Genomic DNA, 13,512 nt, shown 5'->3' with positions numbered 1-13,512 from the left:
AACATCCTCGCAGATGGACATATTGAGGAACTGCAGATCCTTTTATGCCAGTCTGTATGACAGAAAGGCCATAGACAACACAGTCTCCTAGAATTTCCTGTCCTCTATCACAGAGATGTTAGATAATAGCAAGAGTGAGAGCCTGGATCAGTCACTGACCCTGGAGAAGTTGACTTGCTCCATCCGTTACTTTGGGTCTAATAAAACTCCTGGAAGCGACGCTTACTGGCTGAGTTGTACTTGGCTCTGTAGGACTGGATGGGCCCGGATCTACTGGAAGTGTACAAGACTATGCTTCTGGCTGGCAGCATGTCAGACTCCATGAGGATGGGCATCATTACCCTCATCAACAAGCAGAAGTGGGAAAGGGAGGACATAAGGAATTGGAGACTCATCTCACCATTGAATATAGATTACAAGATCCTGTCAGAGGCCAACCGGGTCAAGTCTGCTCTGGGATAGGTGACCCACATGGACCAAACCTGTGCTTTACCAGACAGGAAAATGTTTGACAACCTTGCACTACTCAGGGATACCATTGCCTATGTGTAGGACAGAGAGGTGGATGTGTATCTCGTCAGCTTGGACCAAGAGAAGGCCTTCAACAGGATATTGAACATGTACATGATGGACATGCTCTCCAAAATGGATTTTAGGGGAGAGTATCAGGATTGGATCCAACTGCTCTACACAGATATCCGTAGTGCAGTCCGAATCAATGACTGGGAAGCAGATAGCTTCCCCATCGTCTGGGATCAGTCAGAGTTGTCCACTCTCCCCTGTCTTGTTTGAGTTTTGCACAGAACCCTTTGCAGAATCCATCAGGAAGCATGAGAGCATAAGAGGGGTGATGTTGCCAGACAGTGGAGGTACCCAGGTCAAAACCTCCCTGCATATGGACAACGTTGCCGTCTTCTGCTCGGTTCCAATGTCAGTTCGCAAATTGATCAGTATCTGCAACAAGTTTGAGTTGACATCGAGGGCCAGAGTCAACCATTGTACGAACGAGGCCATGTTCTTCAGCAACTGGCCCGATCCATTCATTGTCCCCTTCATTGTCAGGTCTGACTACCCAAAGGTACTGGAGAGCTGGTTGGGAGGGGCCGAGGTGTGTAACAAGAATTGGCTGGAGCGGATAGGAAAGGCCAAATAAAAATTGGACTGTGGAAGTAGCGCTCTCTCTTTCAATAACTGGGAAGAACTTGGTCATCAGGTGTGATGTGTTCTCGGGGCTGCTGTACTTGGCAGAGTTGTGGCCCGACCCCGCTCCTCCACCTTGGAAATCACCCAGGCTGTTTTCCTGTTCTTCTGGGGATCTAAGTTAGAATGAGTCCAATGGGCCACAATGCACGTCTCCAGAGAATGGGGGCAAAATGTACCCAACATTGCCCCCATCCTGATGACCACCATCATGTGTGGCTGCACCAGGCTGTGCTGAGGTTCTACCTGTCCCTGGTGTTGTGGAAGATAGGTGTGGCCCTATTGCCACACAATGTCCCGGTCAGCTGGATTTTGCCACACTTACCTGTCCTCTGTGGAAAAGTTCTTCCAAGCAAACACCTTTGACCACAAGTCCATAAGGTAGTGGTCAGCATGGAACGTCCTGCAGATACTGCAGGACAGGGACTCTATGGATACTGTGAGGAGGTTCCCTGAGGAAACTATCCAAATCATCTGGCAGAACTCAACAACAAGCAACAAGACCTCACTTGGCTGGCGGTGAGAGGGGCTCTCTGAGTCAGATCCATCCTATACAGTCAAAATATCATCCCCAACGCACGCTGCCCTTGGGACGGCTGTGGTGGGGAGGAGACAGTCACCCACCTCTTTGCAGACTGTGGATTTGCTAAGAGGTTGTGGAGAAGGATGTAAAGGTCCTTAGACATACAACGGTACAGCACTGGGCTGGCAATGATATACCAATCTTGATGCCAGTTTATACTAAATGTCCTCCTCCTGTATATCTTCCATATCTCTCCATTCACTTCATATTCATGTGTCTATCTAATAGCCTTTTAAACTCCACCAAACTGTCTACTTCCACTACTACCCCTGGTAACCCATTTCAGGCACCTACCACTCTCTGCATAAAAAACATTCCCCCCTTTAACCTTAAAAGTATTTGCTCTGATGTTTGACATTTCTACCCTGGGGAAAAGATTCTGACTGTCTACCCTATCTATCCCTCTCATAATTTTAAAAACCTCCATCAGGTCTCCCCTCAGCCTTCGATGCTCAAGGGAGAACAACCCAAGTTTGTCCAACCTTTCCTTTTAACTCATACCCTCTAATTCAGGCAGCATCCTGGTAAACCTCTTCTGCACCCTCTCCAGAGTCTCCATATCCTTCCTATAATGGGGCAACCAGAGCTGCACACAATACTTCAAGTGTGGTCTGACTAAAGTTTTACATAGCTGCAGCATGACTTCCTTACTCTTATACTCAACACCCTTACCAATGAAGGCAAGCATTGCATATGCCTTCTTTACCATCTTATCCATTTGCGTAGCCACTTTCAGTGAACTATGGATCTGGGCCCCAAGATTCCTCTGCACCTCAATGTTATTAAGGGGTTTACCATTAACTGTATACTTTCTCCTTTCATTTGACCTCCCAAAGTGGAACACTTCACATTTGCCTGGATTAAACTCTGTCTGCCACTTCTTTGTCCGTATCTGTAACTGATCTATATCCCATTCTATTCTTTGACAGTCCTTTACACTGTCCACAACTCCACCAATCTTAGTGTCATCCACAAACTTGATAATCCGCCCATCTACATTTTCATCCAAATCATTGATATCTATCACAAACAACAGGGGTCCCAGCACCAATTCTTGTGGAACACCACTGGTCACGGACCTCCGGCCAGAATAACAGCCTTCCACCCCTACTCTCTGTCTTCTATGGGCAACCTAGTTCCGATTCCAAACTTGCAATTCACCCTGGATCCGATGAATCTTTATCTTCTGAATCAACCTACCATGAGAGACCTTGTCAAATGCCTTAATAAAGTCCATGTAGATAATGTCCACTGCCTTACCCTCAGAAAGCACCATTATCACCTTCTGAAAAAACTCAATCAAGTTTGTAAGGTATGACCTACCCCGCACAAAGCCATGCTGACTGTCCCTAAGCAGGCCATGCATTTCCAAATGTGCATAAATCCTATCCCTCAGCATCCTCTCCAATAGCTTGCCTACCACTGACATGAGGCTCACTGGCTTATAATTACCTTGATTATTTGTATTTCCCTTCTTGAACAAAGGCACAACGTTTGCCACTTTCCGGTCCTCCTTGTCTTGGTTCATCCCAAGCAGCTGCATCACAGAGGACTCTTTGATCTATGGACTGTTCTCAGGGACATACACAGAGACAGATATCAAGTGCTGCTGGAAGATCATCAACTTGGTAAAAGACGCTCTTTGTTCTGCTCAAAACCTGTTGGACTTCCAGTGTTAACACTACTGAATGTATTGACCAAATGACACAAATAATGTAAATAGTTTTACACTGTTTCTCTTTCTGTACATATATTTTATTGTGAATAAAGTTCATTTTTGAAATAAAAAAAATACTACTTTTGAAACACTGTTGTGAACAGAGAAACTTGGCCATATACAAAAGAAGGAAGGCGATGGTGACAGGGCCCAATACATATGAGACTCTGGTGAGGTTAATAGTGCCATGAATAGCAGAGACATTCTTAAAGTTCTGAAAGGACCTGATTATCATTGTTTTGACATTTTGTGGTATGAATGTTACTTGCTACCCATGCCTGAATGCAGCCTTAGTCTTTCTCTTGCACAATGTTCAATTCTATTCCTCATTCCTCAGCATATAAAGCAATCAGCACATGCATGCAACAAGACCTAAGCAATATTCGGGCAGGGATAACAAGTAACATTTATGTTACAATCACACACTATCCTGACTTGGAAATATATAATTTTTCCTTTGTTGTTGCTGATGAAAATCCCAAAACTCTCTACCCAATATCACTATGGGAGTACACCAGAAGTACTGCAGTGGTGTAAGAATGTGGCTCATTACTATCTTAGGTGATTAGGGATGGGCAATAAATGCAGGCATTGTCAAAGTGAATAAGTAAATTTAAAAAATGGCAAGGCAACCATAATCTGCAGCTAACATGGTTCAGGTTCTGACTGGCAAAAGCAGCCCTTGATATCTCATTATTAATGAAACCTGATTGCTTTCACCTAGGTGGGCCTTCTTGTTAATCTCAAAAACCTAGAAATTGAAAATGTTGGCTTACGCAAACTTGCTAGAAATGCCAAATATAATACATGGCTCACTGCCTACATTATTTCTGAGAAACATGCAGGATTAAAATCTGGCCTAAAAGTAGGAATCTTTGTCAGAAGTGAAATTTCAGCTCCAACAGAAGTGAAAATTCAATTTGCAATTATTCTTCAACCGGTTTATTCTCATGTTCCACCAGGTGATTTTTTGAAAATAGACTTTTGACGCATCAAGTTGTGCATCTGTAAATATTTTATAACTTAATGCTAATTTAAAAATTAAAGATTCTCATTGATATATTTAATGACTTTATCTCATCAGCCATTTTAGTTATTTTCAATATTAGATCATTAGAAATACCATGCTTGCATACTTTTAAGCTGCCTCTTAATTGAATGGAAATGTTCACATTTGTATTCAGTGGCATTGCTCAAAGTTGGTTGAAGACTGGGACCTGAAGTTTTAGATTTATCTTGGTCCCACATCAACACACTGACTTTTACAGTCGGTCTCACTCCCTCTCACCCACTTTCCATAAAGCTTTTTGCCCAGAATTTCCTCAATGGTTGTGGCAGTGTTTTTAAATGTTCGCTTCATGGTGCACCAAGTGGCTATCTTTTGTCACCGATTGCCATTGGGAATTTCAAATGTTTCTGAGGCGCAGTGTCAGACATTCCTGAATTAGCTTCATTCTGAGAAAGGCCTCTCCTTCACATACTGTGCCACACAAAGGCACTTGGGTTGACATGGCGAGCAAACACTGGTCTGTGCTGGAGAGAGTGATGAGATAGTCAGGGCCTGTAATCAGCCATTGTGGTAGGGAGGTTTGGTGAAGAGCACATTGGGGAGGGTCAGACTAGGAGATGGGAGTCTTGTGTATGGGGGAAGGCATCAGTGGACTGATTGTGTGTGTGTGTGTGTGTGTGTGTGTGTGTGTGTGTGTGTGTGTGTGTGTGTGTGTGTGTGTGTGTGTGTGTGTGTTTTAGGACACTCTGCCAGGGCAGTCAGGTGATTCTTGGGTGTAGCAGTTTGATGAGGATGAGGAGTGTAGGGGTTTGTACTGTGTGTGGGATGGAGGGGTACCTGAGGTAAGTAAATAACTTTAGACAGATCAACCTGAATCAACTTTCCAGCACCAGCCTGGGTCCTGCTCAGGAAGGTCCTCTTTAATCACACAGATTCAGACAAGCAGCGTTATGAACACCTGCTTATAAGTGACTAATATCAGGCATGCTTGGGATTAGTTTGACCTAATTTCTCTCGGGAACATTCTAAATGTCAGCAATGACATCTCAATGTGCACATCTGATACAGAAAACATCCAATCTGGAAACATTAATTTTCATATGTGTGGCTCTGTAAAAGGCTGTATATACAAATGAATCCTTAGCCCTTGATCCTCTTTCTCTATTTTTATCTAATTTGACCTGACAATGTTCCATACACTGCTCCTGAAATGTCTTCCATTTTCCTTAACCAAAGTGTCTCCTCCACCACATTTGGCAGGTCCTCGACCATCACTGACACATTTCCCACACTTCTGTTTGTGCTGTTTGCCCTCTGTCTCATAACTGTAATTGGACTTCACTTGCCCTTAACATCCACCTTTTCACTGTTTTGGAAACTTCTATCATAATGCCACCAACAAACACATTTTACTTTTCTGCCACTTTCAGCATTCAGAAAAGGCTATTCCCTCTACAGCTCATGCTCATTCCACAATCATTAGCATCACTTCTGTTCTTCCTCCAGTGCTTTTCTTTCCAAAAACAGGGAATGCATCTTATTTTATTTCCCTTTTGTTTATTCTATTTCCTTCGACCCCACCACTCAGCCGAACACTCTCAGTAAAAAAGGAGTTTATATTCCAATAAGTTTCTGGATTTATTTGGAATGGGGAGGAGGCTTTTCAGTATGAACAAATCTGTTGCAAGTTTTTCTGATGGATATTCAAAAAAAGACAGTTTATGCTGATATCTGCATAAAGGGCAGGGTGAGAACTTGACATTTTCAATTGCAAACTTGCTTTAGGAAAAACTAAACTTCAGCAATCCCAAACAATCAATCAAAAATTGTTTTCTATTTAATATGTTCAATATGTTTTCTTATCCTTCCTGAATGATTTTCAGTAAACCAAAATATATACCTTTGGACTGTTTAAATAATTTGCTTACTGTTCAAAATGTAAAATGTGTAATTTCGCTATCACTTGTCTTCCAAACTCTCAAAACAATACTTCTAAGCATCGTTTATTGTCCCTCCAATGGAACATGCATTCCAAAACACAGATGCAATCTTTGATTTCTGCGGCACATATGTGGACCTGGTTGCAATAACATGAGCCAGTGAGCCCAACTTATATTCAAGTGTGAAATTGTAATTTTCAGATCAAGTTCTAGTGGATGGCATATTAATATGCATCAGCCATATGAAGGGACAAGTTTATTAAAGCATGTTGAACAATCAAGTGTTAACAGGACAAATAGACACAGAAATGTCTATTCATGTACATTAAAGCTTCTTTAATAAGCAGTGAAACAGAACCTTCCATTTCAATCATTCTTTTTTCTGATTGTTCAAGTAATGGAGCTGCAATGAACAGTATTAACATTTTAGTTAGGCAATACACTAATTTCTGACAGTTGGCCCAACCATATTTTTTTTTAAAAATCAGAAAAAAAGCAAAATAATTTTTATTTTTCTTTCATTAAAATTATAACATTATTACTCCAAGTGCCTGTTCATCCACTAAACATGTCCTCCAACAAGCTCTCCTGAAAGGGCACGTTGTCAGTGATTTTTGGAATTGCCCTCTCTTTTGGAAATAAGGAAAGGTTTTATAAAACTCGATTTTCTCAAAAAAACTACAAAGAATCACCACAGATGTATAAAACTCTTTCTTTGAATTTGATATTTGATAGGTATTTAACTATAGATCCATGCAAACAAACTTAGAAGTTATTGTCAATTATTGCAAATTTAATATCCCAGATTTTTTAGATTTGTTTGACAAACAGAAATCCAGTGTGAAACCCCAGGCCTGACGAAACTTTGGATAAAATAATTGAAAATCAGTGAACCATAGTTTTTATTTCATTCATCACTAAAATGCAAGAAAACAGGCAAGGGAGTTATAAAGCACAATTCATTGATAACCCACAGTGATTGACGTAAGTTTTATGGATTTTACCGTTAGGCTATCAAATCCACTTCTTCCCCTATGAAATTCTGCCAGTTTGCTTTCCTGGAATTGAAGCAACAGTAGAAAGGTGCCAAATTTAATGTCACAACTGTGTTGACTCAGACCCCAGTTTGATGTTGCAGTAAAGTTGCTGACAAAAGTAAGGTCAGGATTGTAGCCTCATTTCCTTTGGCCAAACAGCTTTGGAGCCTAGGGCTATGAATCAGACTCATTTCTACCAATTCTTCAGATTTGCTGGATGTGTTTTATTCCCAGTTACCGCCATAACTGTTAAACTCTTCAGTGGCAATTTGAGTTACATAATTGAGTTACATACAGTTAATCCATCTTACCTTTCCCATTGGCGATCACCTTAGTGTCCAGAGTAAAAGATTACACCAATCATCATTTCAAACTATGGTCATGCATTCATGTTTTCTGCAGGTCCTGCATTTAATTGTGCATGTCCCTACCATCCAGGGAGCCGCCTGACACCACAATAGTAGAGTTACTGAAATCATGCTGATCATTCTATGGTAGAAAGTTTTGGAAATTGTGGTATAAAAATTTAGTGTCACGGCACTTTTCGGAGATGTTAACAGCTATACAAATACTCAAAGTGGCAAAAGGGAAATTTGTGCATATTTCTAGCAAGAGGTGTGCCACCCACTCATTGAGACACTATGTAAAATATCAGTGCCTGGACATGGGTATTAGGTTCCTCCATTCTGCAAATAATGTGAGGGGATGGGGATCATTGGTGGGCATCAGATACTTACTCAAGTTTCTCACTATATCATTGGTTCATCTTTAGATGGTCAATGCAGATATGAAAGGGCATGTAGCAGCTAGATATAGATGCTAAAACATTGACCTTGCTTTCAAAATGTCATCCTTGAGCTAATCATTCACATGGAGAATTCTAGCAATCCTGAAGCACAAGATTTCCTGAGTATATTGAGGACATGGCATTGGAAATATTGATTAATCAATGGATGATGTGGGACACTGCATGGCCTTTCTGAAGAAGAAACTGGAGCTTCCATCTGCTTGGGAAGAGAACTAATGAAACCTTCCCAGACCTGAGTGAAAAGTTAAATGAGACTGCATTTAGTGAAAATCGAGCACAACTGATTGCAGCTGAAGACTTATTGGGCAGAATAATCAACACTGCACAGCCAGCCTAAGGAAGGGTGCTGAGTGGAGTTTAGCAGTATATTGGTGCTTCAAGCATGCTTTATTTTCTAATTTACATTAATGACCTGTAAATTGAAACAAAATGGAACTGTCAAATTTTTAGTGGTTATTAAAATATCTGGAGGAAATAGAGAAAGACTGTAGAAGGATTTAGATTGGTCATACAACTGGCTATCAGTTAGCAATTGACACAATCTTAATAAATATGAAATATTACACACTTGTCAAGAATATATGCATCATAAATACACAATGAATGAAAATTAATTGGAATATGGAGACTTCAAGAGAATGTCAGGGATTAGTGGCAAAGCAATTAACATAGCAAATAGAATGTTGTAATATGAAGCCAGAAAATGTAGCATTGTGGCTGAATACTCAAGCACAGTAGTCTGTGTAGTTTTTCTGGCATTTAAATGCCATCCTCCATACCTGAATTTGCAGTTTATGTTTCTACACTGAACCAGGAAACTCTGAACTGTGTGCATATATTTATAATTTCTATCACTTTTAGTAAGGAATTCTTCAATCTATGTAAAATGGAAACCTGGAATATTACTTCAATATAACAAAACATAAGTTTAAAACTCTGCAAAAAGAAAATGTGAAATTGATATTAGGAAAAATGTTCACATAATAAAGGTTTGGATTCATCTGCGAGGTAAATTGGCAGTGGTAATAAATATTATGGTTATTTAAATGAAATTTGATATTTAAAATAAAGTTAAAAGTGCCTTGAGCTTCAGTTGTCTTCAATTTTTGTTATTTATGCAAATTTTGCTATGTTTCTGTATAATGTTACTTATCTGAAAGGAACAGCATTTTAAGGACAGGAAATTACCTTCTTATACCTTATTTTTTGTGTAGTATGAAAGCAACCAATATGGCTCACAAGCAACGGAAAGGATCAAACTGCAAACCATGTCCAGTGGTTCAACCTCATCCTGTATGTGGAACTGATGGCCATGTCTACTCATCTCTGGTAAGGATAAATTGACAAGAAAAACATTAGAAACTTTGGGAATTTTGTGACAAGAAAAATAAGTTTTTGTTCATCATGATAAAAATGTTTTAATAACAATGAAAAACTTGTGTTGACCTCAATTTGTGATACATTTATAATAAAATCATAAGATATTTCTACTTAGAGTTGGTTTTCAATAAAAACCTAGCATTTTTGAATTTCTAACAAAGCCTTCCAGAAGACAGCTTAAGAGAATGTTAGTGTATGTTTTGTGGTTATAGGTATAACAAAGGATTGTACAACAATAACTCTTCTCAATCTATCTAGGCCAAAAACTTTTAAACATTAAGCATTAATAATAATGGACTCTTAATGGGCTTGTTCTACAGTCTTACATGAAATGATTATCAATTAATACAGCCAATCTCTTCTGAAAAGTACAAGCTGATCAGACTTGCAGGTTTGTGCATTACTCTCAAGGTGAATGAACATCTGAGTATCCATGAGGCTCTTCCAGTTTTGGCTGGGAACAAATTCTACCTTAATAATATGTACATGAAATATTGCATAATGGAATATGGTAAACTCAGAATTAATTCTAGATCAGAAAATGGCATCACAAAACATGAATTCAAAATCTGCGAAAAGAAACTTTAAAAAGGATATTAAGAAAAAAATATTTAGCAAGCTATATAAAAATTGAGCTGCATTTTTGTTCTACTGAGCTGCATCTAACTATAGTTACTTAAGCACCATCCTAATCTCTTCAGCTAACCATGTCATTCAAGCTTTATATATTGTACTGTGAAATATGTAGTCCAGTTTTCAACTATGTATGACCTTGCATGCCCCCATAATTCAGATTGGTTTATTATTCCCTCAATGTTTTAATTACCATGGTATGTTTAAGTACTTCAGCAGCTAGTTTTAAAATGGGCCATTTCTTGACTTAGGTGTTATAAAAGTTATGAAAATTCAATCTTTTCCAAACTGACCTTGTTGTTCATACTCCTTTTGTATGGCTGATATAGATCTAGAACAGTGACCATAATGTTACATTTAGGTGGTTGAGCCATGACAGGCCCTTTGAGCCTCCAAGTATACGCCAACCATTTAGCAGCCTGTTGCATTACTAGGGTGTTTTTTCTGTTGTCTATTGTATATTTGTCGATTGGATGTTGAGTATCTAGTTTCAGGCAGTGTAATTTTTTTTTAAATTTTCCTTCATGGTTTGTTGAATATTGTTTAGAGTTGCCCATAATTAAAATGTGAGATCAAAGACAATGATGTGATAAGTGCAAACTGATGCATTTTGGGAAGCCAAATAGGAGTAGGATATACACAATGAATGGTAGGGCCCTAGGGAATATTGAGGGACAGAGGGACCTTGGTGTACAAATCCAAAGATCCCTGAAGAATCTGATGTTGGCAGCACAGGTAGATAAGATGGTAAATAAGATATACGGGATGCTAGCCTTCATTAGCAGGGGTGTAGAATATAAAAGCAGGGATGTTATGTTGCAGCTTCATAAAATATTGGTGAGACCTCATCTAGAATATTGCATGGAATTAGTAGAGATGGGTACTTGATGGTTACTATGGTCAGGGTGGGCCAAAGGGCCTATTTCTTTGCTGTGTGACTCCATGACAGGCCCTTCGACCATCTGAGTACACACCAACCATTTAGCAACCAGTTTAGGCCATTTAGCAACCACTGATTGTATTTTATTCTCCCTATGTTCTCATCAACTCCTCACTACCCCCCCCACCCCCGTCCGCCAGATCCTACCACCCACCCACACATTAGGGGCAATTTACAATTGTCAATTAATCTACCGACCTGCATGTCATTGGGATGTGGGAGGAAACCATGGAGAAAACTCACTTGGTCACAGGGAGATTGTGCAAATCCCACTGGAGATCAGGATTGACCTTGGGTCACTGGAGCTGTGAAGCAGCAGCTCTGTCAACTGTGCTGCTGTTTCACTTAATTTCTGCATTAGGTCACTCAAAGAATGTCTGTTTGGGATTACTTACAAAACTCCATTTGGTTTTCCAAGCTGCTTCATTGCCGAAGTTGCTTTGTTGAGGATGAAGCATGTGGGCCTAGAAGAACTCGTGTGTCATCCACAGTTGTTGGCAGCTTTGCTGGAGACTGGGAGTCATAAGTTCTTGATTTACAGTATTTTCTATTGGATTGCTGCTTTACATATGTGGAGACATGACATCTGTTGCTTTTCACTTTTCGTCCTGGTTAACAGCTCAAAGCAAAACACACTGGGATGCTTGACCATTTGACTACTACTCAATAGTATTCTGACAGCCATTGGTCTTGGAAGAGGACAACATGACAGGGGAGAAATGGACAATTAGTGCATCTATAAGTATTCTGGAACTTGTTTTGGGCAGTCTCATAATAATTAAGACCACCCCTGATAACGCCTTTTTTGTCTCTTGGTCATACTTATGCCAAACAGGTGGAATTAGAAGCCTGTTGGGTCTGTGCCGAAATTCCGCAACATAGTCAAACCATGTTCCCGATGTCCAGTAGTCCCCTGTCTGGGCATTCTCGAATAAAACCCGACAGTACGACCCAGGACTTTGTGACACGGGGACAAGGAAATCAGACCATATTAGCAGTTGTGGCTGTAAGTGCTTTGACGGCTGGTGTATCAGGCCTCCACTAACCAAAACTGGGCCTGGCCCATGGCCATATTTATGGGTGCCTAAAGATGATAAAGTGGTAAAGGCCACATGTTATTGTAATTTCAAAGGGGACATAGATGCAGTTTTCCTGGGGCATAGTAGATGTACCACTATGGAGGTTGGGGTACCAGGGTCTCATCTTCTACGAGCATCCCCTCCCCCACCAGTAAATGATATCTATAGGATATGCAGGGATCGGGCATATATGTGGCTCCCCAGGGAAACTGGTGGTAGGTGGAGTACGCAGGATTTAGAAAAGTCCTATAAAAAGTGGGTCAGTTGTTGTTATATGGGGTATATAATACCCCATTTGAGAGCTATGACCCAGCTGCAGAATCACTCCAATTGGACCAGGCAGCAGAGGGGAATAACTGAAGCTGAACGATTTTGGATGATCGCTTTTCCTTCCTATGGGACAGCCAGAAACTCGAGGGAAATAAGAAACCTAGCTGCAGCACTTGAGAAATTGGCTAACAATACTGCCAAAGCCCTGACACAAACACAGGCCCAAGTAACAGAGATATCCACCGAAATAATGGTGACCTTGCAAACAGTCCTGTAGAATCGTATGGCCCTTGACTTTATTCTAGCGGAAAAAGGAGGAACACGTGCCATCATAGGGAGCAAATGCTGTACCTGTATTCCAGACGAGTCCGCCCATATTATGCCCTTCTCTGGACACATTGCTAAGGAAATTAACAACATTAGAAAAGTAGGGCAGGACTTGCATGGGTTTACCAAAGGGTCTAAATGACAATGGTAATGGCCACTAGTAGGCCTGTTTGGTAGCATGTGGGGTGTGATATTGCATTATCGTCTAATAGTAATACTTATTATTGTTATAATCATTGTAAATCATCTTTTTCCACTAATAGCACAATGCTATACTCAGTCTCTTACTTTGTAAAATTGTCTATTATCATGGAATGATAAAAGGAGGGAATGTAAAAGATAACTGGGAATGCAAGGGTTAATGACTGGAAATGTAAGGGTTAATGGTATGCAGCTATTCTTCCCATGGTGTGATATTGCCTCAATCATGGGGTGACTGTAGTTTTAGCTGTAAAATGTCCAGGTGCAGGTGAGAAAGAAAGAAGTTTTTTTTAGACATGTCTTGTTTTGCTAAAAGCTTGCTGTAAGCAACTACCTTAGTACAGTAAGTGCAACTTTCCACAAAGGTTTCCCATGAAGTGAGTATAAA

The 13,512-nt window shown here is 40.2% G+C and overlaps 1 protein-coding gene across 5 annotated transcripts in view; it reads left to right on the top strand.

Annotated features, from left to right (window-relative positions):
- spock3 (SPARC (osteonectin), cwcv and kazal like domains proteoglycan 3) overlaps positions 1-13,512 on the top strand; it is a 379,982-nt gene that overhangs the window by 239,900 nt on the left and 126,570 nt on the right. For all 5 annotated transcript variants that reach the window (XM_052037688.1, XM_052037669.1, XM_052037679.1 and 2 more), the window contains one exon: positions 9,509-9,623. In XM_052037688.1, coding sequence (XP_051893648.1) covers positions 9,509-9,623 — 115 coding nt within the window. The remainder of the gene's footprint in view (positions 1-9,508; positions 9,624-13,512) is intronic.

The sequence above is a fragment of the Pristis pectinata genome, chromosome 2, assembly GCF_009764475.1.
Source record: "Pristis pectinata isolate sPriPec2 chromosome 2, sPriPec2.1.pri, whole genome shotgun sequence".
NCBI classification, from domain to species: domain Eukaryota; kingdom Metazoa; phylum Chordata; class Chondrichthyes; order Rhinopristiformes; family Pristidae; genus Pristis; species Pristis pectinata.
The sequence above is the reverse complement of the archived record's forward strand: the minus strand, read 5'-3'. Positions and strand labels throughout refer to the sequence as shown.